At 46.4% G+C, this 16,991-nt stretch overlaps 1 protein-coding gene across 1 annotated transcript; it reads left to right on the top strand.

Moving 5' to 3' along the window:
* Positions 1 to 1,994: 1,994 nt before the first annotated feature.
* On the top strand, positions 1,995 to 3,141 carry LOC124686959 (cationic peroxidase 1-like). Its single transcript, XM_047220821.1, has 3 exons — positions 1,995 to 2,204; positions 2,303 to 2,494; positions 2,572 to 3,141. The coding sequence occupies exons 1-3, from the start codon at positions 1,995 to 1,997 to the stop codon at positions 3,139 to 3,141; spliced, it is 972 nt and encodes a 323-aa protein (XP_047076777.1).
* The last annotated feature ends 13,850 nt before the right edge of the window (positions 3,142 to 16,991 follow it).

The raw sequence follows: 16,991 nt of genomic DNA, 5'->3' as shown, positions 1-16,991 counted from the left end.
TTATTCCCATAATATTTAGAGACAGAAATAATACCAAACAACATCCTTCTTATCTTTGTTCTTTTTTCAAATTTGAGAAGAAAAAAAGATATGAAAATACTTTGATAAAATTTATCTATGATGTCAAATGAGTGCACACATAGAGTGAGCCTCGTTTATGATTTCTGAGAAACTTGTGTTTCAGAAATAAATACTTCTTTCATAATAATAAAAAGCTTTAGGGCTTATAAAAAAGAACCATTCGGAGGGAATTTTATTTTGATGAATATATAGAAAATAATTTGTAAGAAAATTTCTACTAGCCATAATATAATACGATGTCCTTTAGATAGGTTGAGCCATGATATGACTTATAGATCATAGCTACACACAAGGCCAACTCGTCAAGCGGGGTTAATCATCAACAACTATACAATCATCACAAGAGTCAATTGGTGAACAAGTAGGTCAATGATGATCATGTCGTGGAAAGGTTGAAAATAATTTTCAAATAAATAATTTAGCTTTGGAGGAATTTCCAAAGAATAGTTGAGACAAAACATCTCCTTTCTTAAAGATTTCTAATGGTGTTTGAAAACCATTTACCAAATGTCAGTAAAGGATTATTTTGTAAAATAGTACGGCCATATCAACTGATAGATGGTTTTACAAATACTTAGCTTGGCCAACATTGGTGTCAAATTAAATCTTGGCTCTTTGTTTTACAGAAGTTAAATCTCTTAAAATAGCCAAGATAACAAATTTCGCAAATAGTTTGTAATATGACATGATCACAATTGCACCTAGCTTTCTCATCAATCCATTCAAACAGACATCCTTAACATAGAAATCAAGGCAAACATGTAAGAAATTTTACTTCATGAGATTATACACACACAAATGGCCCTCATTTTCATAACACTAAGTTCTACTTAAATTTGGTTACAAAAGTTTGGGTGTTACAGTTACTTTCAAAAAATATGTGTCTTCTTTTATTAGTGCATTCTTAGATGCAAACTAGGTATGTTGTATTGATGATAGAAGGTCCACTTGCTGGTTTCTATATTCCTTGGACCAAATCTTGTATTGTAAAGTGCTAAGGAAACAAACAGTTTAGTCCCGATCAAGTACACATGTTGAGTAAAAATCTGTGGCAAATGCAACAACATGGTTTATATGGGTGGGGACCCTTCTCAAGGAAGTACAGTGTTAGTGGTCGTGACAATATATATGGGCGTCACGTAGTTATCAGCAAATCCTATTTTTCATACAAGGACCAAACATACATAAATTGATTTTTATTTTGTGAGCAGTTGCGCCAAAGCCCCTTGATGTAAGGTTCATCTCAACGCATGGTCAAGTTGCGGGATGGATTATATTCACAACTCTTCTGATACAGTCATTCTTTCATGTGTTAAAAGTCAGACGGAAGACACCCAAAATAAGCTAACACAAGGTTTAATTTAGTACGCAAACACAAGACAAGTGGCAGTCCTTGTAGTAAGCCCTCTGCATAATCGGTCGCCCGATAGATGAATTAATGTGCATATAACTGATGTATAACATGCATTCGTACTTTCAGCAACCAGCAACTAGCTCGGTCGACGTGCGTGCAGATGCAGTTCTCACGGCCGGAGCCGGAGCGCGCGCGTTGAAGCAAGCTTAGGAAACAAGCCTGCACGGGGCGGCTGGGCTGGCCTGGAGCACATGCAATATGCAGCTCATTAACTTTGCCGGCACAACAGCTCGCACGTACGTTTTTGTACGTAACTTGGTAGCTAGTTTAACACGACGACCGACCCGGCCGATCGCTCGCAGTCGAGAAGGCAAACTCTGACTTGATTTGGATTTTAGGAGTATAAGCATATGAGGCCAGCTATGTTGCATGGATGCGACGCAATAGTAGCTCTATAAGTAGCGGTACGTAGGGTACGCTGAGTACTCAGTCAGCTCGTGACATTCTCAAGCAAACTAGCAAAATCCACTGCAAGATTTGGGAGCAGTGCTCGATCGCCATGGCTTCATCCGCTAGCTGGTTTTGCTCATTGCTTGCGCTGTTCCTCGTCTTCTCGGGCACCTACGGGCAGCTCAGCCCCAACTTCTATTCCTTGAGCTGTCCGACCTTGCTGAGCGTCGTGAGCGACGCCACGAGCCAGGCCATCCTCGCGGAGAAACGGATGGGCGCCTCCCTTCTCCGCCTCCACTTCCATGACTGCTTTGTTCAGGTACGATCGAGCTAAGCTAGGTCCTCGTCGTTTCCTTGTGAAAAATCGCTCGATTCTGTAACGTCGCCACGCCTCCGCGGCTGCGTTAATTTTGCTAGGGTTGCGACGGATCGATCCTTCTCGACGACGCCCCGGGCCTCGTCGGCGAGAAGACCGGCTTCGGGAACGTGAACTCGGTCAGGGGCTTCGAGGTCGTCGACGCAATCAAGACCAAGGTGGAGGCTGTCTGTCCAGGCGTCGTGTCCTGCGCCGACATCCTCGCCCTCGCAGCACGCGACAGCACCGTTAAGGCACGTATATACCACCGAGACCGAGTATACGTTCTAATGCTCACCACTAACTAACCGGGTGGTACGTCGTTTTGCAGCTCGGCGGACCAACCTGGACGGTGCCGCTCGGCCGGCGCGACTCGACGAACGCAAACCTGAGCCAGGCAAACAGCGACCTCCCGCCGCCGTTCGCGAACATCAGCGGCCTCATCGCCGGGTTCGCCAAGAAGGGCTTTACGGCGCGCGAGATGACGGCGCTCTCCGGCGCGCACACCATCGGCTTCGCGCAGTGCAAGAACTACCGGGACCGCATCTACAATGACACCAACATCGACCCCGTATTCGCCACCAACCTCAAGAGCACCTGCGCCTCCGCGGCCCCGGGCACCGACGCCAAGCTAGCGCCGTTCGACAAACAGACGGACCTCGTCTTCGACAACAAGTTCTACGACAACCTGGCCAACAGGCAGGGGCTGATTCATTCGGACCAGGAGTTGTACAACCCCGGCGGCACGCAGTCGCAGGCTAGTGTTGTGAGCCAGTACAGATCGAACAGCAACACCTTCTTCAACGAGTTCGCCGCCGCGATGGTAAAGATGGGGAACATCGCCCCGCTCACCGGTGCCGCCGGCCAGATCAGGCTCAACTGCAGGGTCGTCAACAGTTGAGCAACTACGTCAAGTAATAATATGCGGAACCCGGAAGCACTACGGGAACGCGCCGAGGTGCCGACGGCCAGATCCTGTGCCGACGGCAAAATATCGGGGCCGTCGGCACATGACCCGTTCCGGCCAGGCCAGTAGGTTAGCCGTCGGCACAGGAAAACCGTCGGCACATGAAGGTCTGTGCCGACGGCAACCGTCGGCACAGTTTCGACCGTCGGCACAGCCTCTCCGTCGTAACGGTGAAGTAACAGCGTCAGAACTGTGCCGACGGCTTTGCCGTCGGCACATATTTCAGCCCTGTGCCGACGGCTTTGCCGTCGGCATAGCTATTTTCCATTTTACCACATTAATCTTCGAAAAATCATAACTAAATCATTATAATTCAGAAAAATACAAATAATATATCAAAATTTTCAGAAAAATAAGATCTATCTTGGAAAAATATGAAACACGGAATATTGAAAATATCTCAAAAAAATTTCAAAAAATGAGCTATCATGTCTGATGTTTTATGGATTTCACACAGAACAACCAATGTTATGGCTAGAATCGTCGCATAGTTTGTGATAATGTGCCCATATTATGCACACATGTGCATCTTGGGATGTCTTACGATGTTGTAGGAGGAAGTTTTCCATTTGTAGCCTCAACCCGGGCAAAGGATCTTCTTGCCCGCCGTTTTGAATATAGTTTGAAGCGGGCATAAAAATTTCAAAAACGATCCAAACAATGTGAAACCTTCGCGTGGTGTCATATTATGTGTCATATTTGCAAGGAAAAATATTAAAGTTGGAAAATTGAGAACATCACAAAAAATCCTTCACAAAATGAGCTATCATGTTCGAGGTTTCATGACATTTAGGTCAAACAACCAATGTTATGGATAGAATCGTGGCATAGTTTGTGATAATGTGCCCATATTGTGCAGACATGTGCATCTTGGGATATCTTACGATGTTGTAGGAGGAAATTTTCCATTTCATCGCACGAAAAAATCATTTTCCATTTTTGAGGAGTCGAAAACGGGGTGTTTTGTGAAGCAACCACCAAATTAATGTTTCACATTGGTACCAACACATTTTTCAAAAATACTAGACCACATAATATGGACAATTTATAAACCGGTGTATATGTAACCTTTCCGTCCACCCCTCATGAAAATGACAAATTCTCGCCGAATCGGCGGGAGGCCGACTCGATTTGAACTACGGGTACATGATATAATGCTCAGGATTTTTTGTAAAAATAATTTTTAGGTTCACAACATGCTATTTCATCGGAGATCTAGTGCAAGTTTGGCGAGCCTCAGCCCGGGCAAAGGATCTTCTTGCCCGCCGTTTTGAATATAGTTTGAAACGGGCATAAAAATTTCGAAAACGATCCAAACAATGTGAAACCTTCGCGTGGTGTCATATTATGTGTCATATTTGCAAGGAAAAATATTAAAGTTGGAAAATTGCGAACATCACAAAAAAATCCTTCACAAAATGAGCTATCATGTTCGAGGTTTCATGACATTTAGGTCAAACAACCAATGTTATGGATAGAATCGTGGCATAGTTTGTGATAATGTGCCCATATTGTGCAGACATGTGCATCTTGGGATGTCTTACGATGTTGCAGGAGGAAATTTTCCATTTCATCGCACGAAAAAATCATTTTCCATTTTTGAGGAGTCGAAAACGGGGTGTTTTGTGAAGCAACCACCAAATTAATGTTTCACATTGGTACCAACGCATTTTTCAAAAATACTAGACCACATAATATGGACAATTTCTAAACCGGTGTATCTGGAACCTTTCCGTCCACCCCTCATGAAAATGACAAATTTCTGCCGAATCGGCAGGAGGCCGACCAGATTTGAACTACAGGTACATGATATAATGCTCAGGATTTTTTGTAAAAATAATTTTTAGGTTCACAACATGCTATTTCATCAGAGATCTAGTGCAAGTTTGGCGAGCCTCAGCCCCTGGCAAAGGATCTTATTGCCCGCCGTTTTGAATATAGTTTGAAACGGGCATAAAAATTTCGAAAACGATCCAAACAATGTGAAACCTTCGCGTGGTGTCATATTATGTGTCATATTTGCAAGGAAAAATATTAAAGTTGGAAAATTGCGAACATCACAAAAAATCCTTCACAAAATGAGCTATCATGTTCGAGGTTTCATGACATTTAGGTCAAACAACCAATGTTATGGATAGAATCGTGGCATAGTTTGTGATAATGTGCCCATATTGTGCACACATGTGCATCTTGGGATGTCTTACGATGTTGCAGGAGGAAGTTTTCCATTTCATCGCACGAAAAAATCATTTTCCATTTTTGAGGAGTCGAAAACGGGGTGTTTTGTGAAGCAACCACCAAATTAATGTTTCACATTGGTACCAACGCATTTTTCAAAAATACTAGACCACATAATATGGACAATTTCTAAACCGGTGTATCTGGAACCTTTCCGTCCACCCCTCATGAAAATGACAAATTTCTGCCGAATCGGCAGGAGGCCGACCAGATTTGAACTACAGGTACATGATATAATGCTCAGGATTTTTTGTAAAAATAATTTTTAGGTTCACAACATGCTATTTCATCAGAGATCTAGTGCAAGTTTGGCGAGCCTCAGCCCACGGCAAAGGATCTTCTTGCCCGCCGTTTTGAATATAGTTTGAAACGGGCATAAAAATTTCGAAAACGATCCAAACAATGTGAAACCTTCGCGTGGTGTCATATTATGTGTCATATTTGCAAGGAAAAATATTAAAGTTGGAAAATTGCGAACATCACAAAAAATCCTTCACAAAATGAGCTATCATGTTCGAGGTTTCATGACATTTAGGTCAAACAACCAATGTTATGGATAGAATCGTGGCATAGTTTGTGATAATGTGCCCATATTGTGCACACATGTGCATCTTGGGATGTCTTACGATGTTGCAGGAGGAAGTTTTCCATTTCATCGCACGATAAAATCATTTTCCATTTTTGAGGTGTCGAAAACGGGGTGTTTTGTGAAGCAACCACCAAATTAAAGTTTCACATTGGTACCAACACATTTTTAAAAAATACTAGACCAACTAAGATGGAAAATTTCTTAACCGGTGTATCTGGAACCTTTCCGTCCATCCCTCATGAAAATGACAAATTCCTGCCGAATCGGCAGGAGGCCCGCCAGATTTGAACTACTGGTACATGATCTAATGCTCATGAATTTTTGGAAAAATTATTTTTAGATTCAAAATATGATATAGATGTCATATTTGGATTCCTCTCATTTTTCTAATCGATTTAGACATATTATTTGTCAAATTTTAATTTACGGATTTAAAAATATTAATTATTCCATATTAAATAAAAAAGAAAAAATAAATCATTTTATTGTCCATTTGAATTCAAGATTAATATACTTATTCTTGTAGTTTATGTAGGTAATTGTTTGGAATTCAAAAATTAATGATGCGCGACATCAAGTAATAAGGGTTAATAGTATTGATATGGTATTATTGTCAACAAGGTGTCATTTCTTTCATGGAATCTAGTCTAAATGGAACCGAGAAGTTAAGCGTGCTAGGGGTGGAGTAGTGTGAGGATGGGTGACTGACCGGGAAGTCTGATCATGAGTGGAATTTGACCTAATGTTAAGTGTAGTTAGAGTTAAAATGGTGCTTGTGAGAGATTAAAAAAATTGGGATAAAAAAAATTTAAAAAAAATTTGAAAAAATTTGAAAAAAAAAATTTGAAAAATTTCGAGCCAAAATTGTCAAACGGCGTTATTTCTATGCCGACGGCTTTGCCGTCGGCACAGGATGCTGTGCCGACGGCCAGCCTGTGCCGACGGTAACTTTATCTGTGCCGAGGCCATATTGTGCCGACGGCAAGGTGCCGACGGTTGCCGTCGGCACAGACGTGGGCCGACGGCGAGGCAGGCTGTGCCGACGGCCGCCGGCCGTCGGCAGCTTGGCGGGTTCCCGTAGTGAAGCAAACATCAACAAATGCGACTAGTAGGTGATAAACATATTGTTTCACGTCTGTAATAACTGCTCCTTCAATCTCAGCTTATACGGTGTTCTATATTATATACGAGTAATAATGTACTTATCTATGTTACACCATTGGAAAAAATATATCAATACAAATATCAACATAATTTATGTTGCACATAATCCGCTTTTCACTGATCAAATTTGTTGTCAAATGTTAACGCGTAATGCTAGAATAGATTCACGGAGGCACGATATTTGCATTTTTCTATGTCACACATGTTATACAATTGGAAAAAAGTATCAATATAGGTATTATTATTATGTATGTCGTACATGAGCAGCTTTTCACCGATCAATTTTTTGTCAAATAATCTTTACTATTAAATCTGGATGCGACCGTAGTACGTCTGCCTCTTTTGCAATATGCCCCCTAGCAATCATTAAAGCAACCCGCAGTCCTCTCTCTCTCTCTCTCTCCCGCAGCCCTCTCTCTCTCCCGCAGCCCTCTCTCTCCTCTTTCCCCAACTACGCCGCCACCTGCCCCGTGCCGCCCTGGGCTCCACTGCGCTGGCACGAGCTCCCTTCTCTGTTGAGAAGAGTGGAGGACAGGAGGGCGGAGGCGCTGGCTGCGGGGAGAGGGGCGGAGGAGAAGGAGGCTCGTGCTGATGCGGGCGACATGAACTAAGAGCATCTCCAGCCGCGTCCCCCAAACCGTCCCCCAAAGGGATTTGGGGCGCGCCGGATAGAAAATGCGTTCCAGCCGCGTCCCCCAAAGCCCATTTTTGTCCGGCGCGGCCCGATACGGTGTCCGGCGCCCCGAGCCCGTCCCCGTTCCACAGGGGACACACCGGGGACGCCGGACACAACGAAAAGCGAGGCGGGGAGTGGCGGGGCCGACGCGTCAGCGGCACAGTTAATTTTAACCTAACCGTCGCCTACCTCGCGACGGAAGTTATTCGCGCGCAGTGACACACGGCGGCATCTTTGCCTTAATGGCGACGGAGGGGCGGGCGAGACGTCTCGTCGGTGCTGCGCAGCCTCCACGCGTCGCCGGCGTTCGCACGCCACCGCCCGTTCCCGCGCGATCTTCCCGCCTCTTCTCGCCTGTTCCCGCGCTTTCTTCCCGACGCCGGCGTCTATAAAAGGTCTCCCGGCTCATCAATGGTAGCCACCACACCCCGTCGGCAACAAACACAGCCCTCGTCGCTCCACAGCCGTCTCCTTCATCACCAGTGGCAATGGCGAACCGCCCCGGCGATGGCCACTTCCCTCCACTGCCGTCTCCTCCACTTCCAGCCCGGCAGCGGCGTGCGGCACTAGAGGAGGCACTCGAGGAGGAGGCCCGCCAGCGGCGTGAGGCGCAGCAGGCGGCGGATCTAGCGGCGTTCTCCGCCCCTGCCTCCGCAGCTGAGGAGGCTGCGGCGGCAGCAGCGTGGCAGGAGCAGCAGTGCGACACCGTTGCGGCGTTCGACGCCTCGACGGGACAAGAGGCGCGACGACGCCGGTACCGGGAGGAGATGGAGCAGCGATGGGCTGACGAGCGCCGGCGCCAGCGCGATGAGCGGCAGGCGCTGTTCCGTGAACGGCGTGACTCGATCGAGCGCCGGCGGCGTGAGTCGATCGAGCTCCAGCAGCAGGTGACGGCGGAGGAGCGTCGGCAGTGGGAGGCGGCGCTGACGGCGCTATGGGGGAGGCGGGCGGAGCAGTTGGCGGCGGAGGCCGACGCGTTTGCGGTGACGATGATGGAGGCGCCAACAGATGTGGAGGAGGAAGCGCCAATGGAGGAGGAGGAGGCCGAGGCGGAGGAGACCGAGGTGGAGGACAACGACGACGACGAGTTCGACTGGTCCGACGACGACGGGCCGCACCCAGACGAGACGACCGATCAGCAACGCGCCCTCGTCGAGTCCTTTGAGTCGGAGAAGAAGCTCCAGGACGACGCCCGTGCCCGCGAAGAGGCGCATATTCGTCGCGCCATCGAGCTCTCCCTCCAGGCGGCGCAGCAGGGGACGGCGGAGGACGCGCGGCGGGAGCGGCACCGTCTGGCCACCGCCGAACGCAAGGAGAGGAGGCGCGCGCAGGAGGAGCTGCGGCGTAGGGGACGCGCCGCCGGGCGGTCAGTAGTCTAGGTTTAGATGAAATCTAGCCGTTTTCATTCAAACTTTGTAATATATAATCAAAATTGAATGAAAACCTTTATTTTCGTGCACAAATATTCATTTGGGGGCGGCGTTTGGGGGAGGCGGCTGGGGAGCGACGTCCCCCAAACACGGCACGAATAAAACACGTCTCCCAAACGCTCGATCCAGCGCGGTTTGGGAGACGGTTTGGGGGACGCGACTGGAGATGCTCTAAGAATCTCCCGTCGCGGGCGCCATGAACTAAGAATCTCCGGTCGCGGGCGCCATGAACTAAGAATCTCCGGTCTGAAGCCATCACTGTCATGGTCTCGATATTCGTTTGTCTATAGCACCAGGCAGCATCGATGTATTCCTACAGCGCCACCTTTCCCCTCCCAGATCTCTTGGATTTCTTTCTCGTTTTGATGGATGTGGATGGCTGGATGTTGCCCATTGATTTTTGCTGTTTAATTTGTCAGATCCGTGTGTATTATTCGTAGTCTGATTCGATTTTTAGGTACATGAGTCCATGGTCTAGACATTTATATATTAATCCATTTCACTGTATCAAGGATTGGTTCATTATACCAATTTTAACGGACAATTGCAGCTCACTGAATATTTTGCTACAAATCTCTAGATGATGAGTGAGATTAGCACACAAAGCTTTCCTACTCGACTGAATATTAGCAGATAGCACGTCGACCGGTGTGATGTAGGCTACACAAGAATATAAGTAAAAACCCATTGCTTCATCTACTTTGGTAGTCTTCTTATTAAAACTGTCTACTCTGAGAGATGCTTATTACCTAATTAGTAGTAATTATATTTTCTAAGACCTTAAATGATTTGTTAACTTGATGAATGCACCTCCAGAACTTGCTCAAACTTGAAGTATAGGAGAAATCTCTCCTAGCCAAGTTCTTCTGTTGCCTTCTTGCTACTGAGTGGACATGCTTAATCATATGAAGGCATCTATATATATATAGTCCTATCTCTATGAGTGAAATTGTCAGATTTAGTTTGCTTGTCCAACAAATGGTTCTAGGAAGAAAATCCTTCATAGGACCAAAGTTTACGTGTTGTATTATGTTCTGACATAAACTTTTTTTTTTCAATGGAATGGAATACCCAAACACATATCAATCTATTGGCCGGATCAAGTTTAGGTAACATGATGGCAGAGCAAACAACCAATTAATTGCAAAAATTCTAGAACATACAAATTGAGTAAGTTTGGAAGTATTAGAAAGAAGTATTTCCACTGATCATTTGAATATAATAATATTAAAATGTTCTCTATGATTGTTTTTCTAAATAAATTAGTCGAATCCTATGTCTACTCGTAGCAACACACGGGCGTTGTGCTAGTAACATGTAATGTGACAATAAAAGTACAAAACACTACGTGCAAGCTCAGATAGGCATTGAGGCACGGTATTTGACTGAGGTTCATCCAAATCTTACGGGCCTGATCGGTTGCCAAAAATGGTGTTTCTCGCATGAGTTGAGACAAAAAAAATGGGTCCTTTGGTGGCCCACCCGGAAAAAGATTGCATGCACGGCATGATTCTCAAAGCAGCCCAGGTGCAGGGAAAACATGGCCCGACGACAACGCTCCATTCGGCTGTTTTTCCCCGGCCAGGCGCTGGCGTGCGGGATCGGTAGAAAAGTTGCACGCGTCGGGAAGTACGGGAGACGCCACGATGCCTCGAGAATGCGTGCCATAATTCCTCTCTCTTCTCTCGGCGCCACTGGCGGTTGTACTGCCGCTGGTAGATCGAAGACCGTCGCGAGCAGGCCTAAGGGCATCTCCAACGGGGTGACACATTTCGGACGCGCAAAATGGTCGCCTGCGTCCGTTTGCGTCAGGCAGCGGACACGAAATTGGTCGTTTTTTAACCCACGTCCGTTTGCGTCTGGGGGTGCCTCCAGTGGGGTGACGCATTTGCGCGTCCGCATGAATTGGGTTGTTTTAAACAACAAATTAACAGGTTCAAAGTAATCTCAGTTATTATATCCAAATTCTTAAAAGTCTACAAGAAAATAAGATGATATTGACCTCTATGCATTGTCTTCATGGCCAGCCAATGCCCACTGATGCTCAATCAGATCCGTCTGTAGACGTCTGGAGATGTTCTCGTCAGTGACTTCAACATTCATATGCAGATACTGCTACCAGGATGATGCTCTAAGGATTGGCGCAACCAGATCACATTGGAAATCTCATTGGTGCTCATTGCGGCCATCATGACGCTCGTTCTCAACGATCATGTTGTGCATGATCACGCAACAGGTCATTACTCATGCATGGTCTTCATCGACCATGTTCCTGCCGGATGACGGACAATTGCCCACCGAGCTTGTAGCACACCAAATTCCCTCTCCACATCTTTCCTGCAAGCCTCTTGCATCTTAGCAAAACTTTTCGTCTTTTCTGAGTTTGGATTACGGACAATCTTTACCAGTGTGGCCCAGTTAGGGTAGATGCCATCAGCAAGATAATATGGCTTGTCATATTCATTTCAATTGATCTCGCAGCTCACCTGCGGAGCTTTGCCTTGCATAAACCTGTTGAAAACCGGTGATCGGTGCAACACATTGATGGCATTATTGAAACCGGCCATGCCAAAGAATGAATGCCAAATCCATAAATCTTGAGATATCACTGCTTCAAGAATGACAGTGCATCCCTCCGCATGGCCATTGTACTGGACCCTGCCATCCAAATGGATAGTTATTTCCACTCCCGGTGCATGCAATCTATATTGCCAATCATTCATGGGTACCCGCTAGACTCGTTGATAGACAACAGTCGCCTTGTATCCTCAACTGTTGGCTCCCTACAGTAATATTCTCCGAACACAGCAATCACAGCTCGGCAAAACCAGTACATGGACTCAAGGCAGGTGCTATCACCCATTCGAAGATACTCATCAAATATATCAGCAACCATTCCATAGGATATCATGCAAATAGCTGCGGAACATTTTTGATAGGAGGTGAAGCCTAGCGCACCTGTTGCATCGGGACTGCATTGAAAATATGGGTCGTAGTCTCTGACGCCCTGTAGAATGACCATGAATAGGTCCCTTGTGGAGCCGGAGGTGCCCTTCCACTCTGTTGCGCAGCAGGTTTTTTGAGTGGCCCTTCACAGAGCCCCAGTGCACCGGCATCTGGCTGGCATCTACGTCGTCTGATCGGACTCTTCGTCAGAAGAGGAGTCCATGACCTCGGCACAGAACTTGTCCAGCATCTTCCACATGTCTATCTGCGTTGCAACAGTTGATCAATGGTCGCCCAGAATAGCGCCCAAAATATGAGTACGAAAACTACCGGCGCAATTGACCGAACAGGTCGTGGGCAACGATTCCGGGCGGCGCAATTGGCAAATGTTTGGACCCCAAACACGCGACAGATGCGCCCCAGAACCTACCCCAACTCAGATCCTATTCTCCGGCGCGGCGAGGACCGAGCAGATGGCGTGTACTGCGGAGGTGCGGTGGTGCGGCGGGGCTGGGGTTGGGGCGGTGGCGTCATACTAGGGAAGCAAATCCACTCGGTCGATATCGCTATCCCTGAAGTGCGGGACCGGATAAGAAATGGAGGACGCTCGGCACGACTGCGCAGCATCCGCAGAGACACAAACGTGCCGCATATTTGGGTCGCGTTTTCGTCTCCACGGACGGCCCGGTCACTATGCGTCGCCCCGCTGGAATAGGGTGTAGGCGTATTTTTCGACCGCACAGACACAAACGGTCGCTCAGCGTCCGTTTGCGTCGCCTCGTTGGAGATGCCTAAGGAGATTCCATTCGGGGATGCTGACGGGGTTGTACCCTCGGCAATGTCCAAGGTTACGGACTTAGGTTTTGGGAAAGGCGACGCGTAGAGATTTGATACGTCTCCAACGTACCTATAATTTCTGATGTTCCATGCTTGTTTTATGACAATACTTACATGTTTTGCTTGCACTTTATAATATTTTTATGCATTTTCCGGAACTAACCTATTAACGAGATGCCGAAGGGCCGATTCCTGTTTTCTGTTGTTTTTGGTTCCAGAAAGACTGTTCGGGCAATATTCTCGGAATTCGACGAAACGAAGACCCAACATCTTATTTTTCCCAGAACTTTCCAGAAAGTCAAAGGGGGACCAGAGGGGAGCCCTGGGGGCCCCACACGTGTGGTCAGCGCGGCCCAAGGGGGGGGCGCCGCCCTAGTGTGAGGAGGCCTGATACGTCTCCGACGTATCGATAATTTCTTATGTTCCATGCCACATTATTGATGATATCTACATATTTTATGCATACTTTATGTCATATTTATGCATTTTTCGGCACTAACCTATTAACGAGATGCCGAAGAGCCAGTTGTTGTTTTCTGCTGTTTTTGGTTTCAGAAATCCTAGTAAGGAAATATTCTCGGAATTGGACGAAATCAAACCCCAGGGTCCTATTTTGCCACGAAGCTTCCAGAAGACCGAGGGAGAGTTGAAGTGGGGCCACGAGGTGGCGACACACCAGGGCGGCGCGGCCCAGGTCTTCGCCGCGCGGCCCTGTTGTGTGGGGCCCCCGTGACCCCTCCGAGGCTGCCCTTCCGCCTACTTAAAGCCTCCGTCGCGAAACCCCCAGTACCGAGAGCCACGATACGGAAAACCTTCCAGAGACGCCGCCGCCGCCAATCCATCTCAGGGGATTCAGGAGATCGCCTCCGGCACCCTGCCGGAGAGGGGAATCATCTCCCGGAGGACTGTTCACCGCCATGGTCGCCTCCGGAGTGATGAGTGAGTAGTTCACCCCTGGACTGTGGGTCCATAGCAGTAGCTAGATGGCCGTCTTCTCCTCATGTGCTTCATTGTCGGATCTTGTGAGCTGCCTAACATGATCAAGATCATCTATCTGTAATGCTATATGTTGTGTTTGTCGGGATCCGATGGATAGAGAATACTATGTTATGTTGATTATCAATCTATTACCTATGTGTTTTTTATGATCTTGCATGCTCTCCGTTATTAGTAGAGGCTCGGCCAAGTTTTTACTCTTAACTCCAAGAGGGAGTATTTATGCTCGATAGTGGGTTCATGCCTCCATTAAATGCGGGACAGTGACGTAAAGTTCTAAGGTTGTGGATGTACTTGTTGCCACTAGGGATAAAACATTGATGCTATGTCCAAGGATGTAGTTATTGATTACATTACGCACCATACTTAATGCAATTGTCTGTTGTTTGCAACTTAATACCGGAAGGGGTTCGGATGATAACTTGAAGGTGGACTTTTTAGGCATAGATGCATGCTGGATAGCGGTCTATGTACTTTGTCGTAATGCCCAATTAAATCTCACAATACTCATTATATCATGTATGTGCATTGTTATGCCCTCTCTATTTGTCAATTGCCCGACCGTAATTTGTTCACCCAACATGCTCGTTTATCTTATGGGAGAGACACCTCTAGTGAACTCGTGGACCCCGATCCATTCTTTTACATTGAATACAATCTACTTGCAATACTTGTTCTCATTGTTTTCTCGCAAACAATCATCATCCACACTATACATCTAATCCTTTGTTACGACAAGCCGGTGAGATTGACAAACTCACCGTTTCGTTGGGGCAAAGTACTTTGGTTGTGTTGTGCAGGTTCCACGTTGGCGCCGGAATCCCTGGTGTTGCGCCGCACTACATCCCGCTGCCATCAACCTTCAACGTGCTTCTTGGCTCCTCCTGGTTCGATAAACCTTGGTTTCTTTCTGAGGGAAAACTTGCTGCTATACGCATCACACCTTCCTCTTGGGGTTCCCAACGGACGTGTGCTTTACACGCCATCAAGGCCCCGTGGCCCCTCCGACTCTGACTCTTCGCCTATTTAAGCCCTGGAGAACTAAAAACGCGATACCAATTGACGAAACTCCAGAAAGACTCCAGGGGCGCCGCCACCATCGCGAAATTCCGTTTCGGGGGACAGAAGTCTCTGTTCCGGCACCCTGCCGGGACGGGGAAGTGCCCCCGGAAGCCATCTCCATCGACGCCACCGCCTCCATCATGCTCCGTGAGTAGTTCCCCCATGGACTACGGGTTCTAGCTGTAGCTAGTTGGTATTCTCTCCCCCATGTACTTCAATACAATGATCTCATGAGCTGCCTTACATGATTGGGATTCATCCGATGTAATCGGTGTTGTGTTTGTCGGGATCCGATGGATTGTTACATTATGATTAGTCTATCTATAAAGTTTGTGAAGTTATTGTTGCTCGCAATCTTGTTGTGTTTAATGCTTGTCACTAGGGCCCTAGTGGCATGATCTTAGATTTAAGCTCTATACTTATTGCTTAGATTGTATCTACAAGTTGTATGCACATGTCTATGTCCGGAACCAAAGGCCCCAAAGTGACGAAATTGGGACAAGCTGGAGGGGAAGGCTTAGATATGAGGATCACATGTTTTCACGGAGTGTTAATGTTTTGCTCCGGTTCTCTATTAAAAGGAGTACCTTAATTTCCGAGTAGATTCCCTAGAGGCCGGCTACGCCACCGGCTGGTAGGACAAAATATGTTGTACAAGTTTCTCATTGCGAGCACGTATGACTATATATGGGAAACATGCCTACATGATTAATGATCTTGATGTTCTGTCTTAATGCTATTTCAATCCTATCAATTTCCCAACTGTAATTTGTTCACCCAACACTTGTTATTGGAGAGTTACCACTAGTGTAGATAGCTGGGAACCCCGGTCCATCTCTCATCATCATATACTCGTTCTACATGTCATTGGAAGTAGTATCAACTATTTTCTCGGTGCCATTGCTCTCATATTACTGTTACTGCTGCTGTGTTACTATTACTACTTGCTCTCATATTACTCGTCGCTTTCACATCAACCCTGTTACTAGTGCTTTTCTAGGTGCAGCTGAATTGACAACTGAGTTGTTAAGGCTTATAAGTATTCTTTACCTCCCCTTGTGTCGAATCAATAAATTTGGGTTTTACTTCCCTCGAAGACTGTTGCGATCCCCTATACTTGTGGGTTATCAAGATTCTGGTAGCGAGATGGCACACGACGTACCCAGGTTCACATCCTCACGGTGGAGTAGAACTAAGAACACCAGTGTTCATATGAAAAAACGAAGCGTGTCTTTCTCCAACACAAGGAATGCTAGGATCCGATTTTACTCAAACAAAAACAAAAACAAACAGACGCTCCAAATAAAGAACATAAGATGTGACGGAATAAAAATATAGTTTCACTAGAGGTGATCTGATAAGTTGTCGATGAAGAAGGGGATGCCTTGGGCATCCCCGAGCTTAGATGCTTGAGTCTTCTTGAAATATGCTTGGGATGAACCACGGGGCATCCCCAAGCTTAGACTTTTCACTCTTCTTGATCATATTTTATCATCCTCCTCTCTTGACCCTTGAAAACTTCCTCCACACCAAACTCAAAACAAACTCATTAGAGGGTTAGTGCATAATCAAAAATTCATATGTTCAGAGAGGACACAATCATTCTTAACACTTCTGGACATTACCCAAAGATACTGAAAGTTAATGGAACAAAGAAATCCACTCAACACAGTAAAAGAGGCAATGCGAAATAAAAGGCAGAATCTGTCAAAACAGAACAGTCCGTAAAGACGAATTTTTTCGAGGCACTTAACATGCTCAGATGAAAAAGCTCAAATTGAATGAAAGTTGCATACATATCTGAGGATAACGCATGAATTTTGTCAGCATTTTACGAGTTTCCTAC

This window comes from Lolium rigidum, chromosome 2 (genome assembly GCF_022539505.1).
Source record: "Lolium rigidum isolate FL_2022 chromosome 2, APGP_CSIRO_Lrig_0.1, whole genome shotgun sequence".
NCBI lineage: Eukaryota > Viridiplantae > Streptophyta > Magnoliopsida > Poales > Poaceae > Lolium > Lolium rigidum.
The sequence above is the reverse complement of the archived record's forward strand: the minus strand, read 5'-3'. Positions and strand labels throughout refer to the sequence as shown.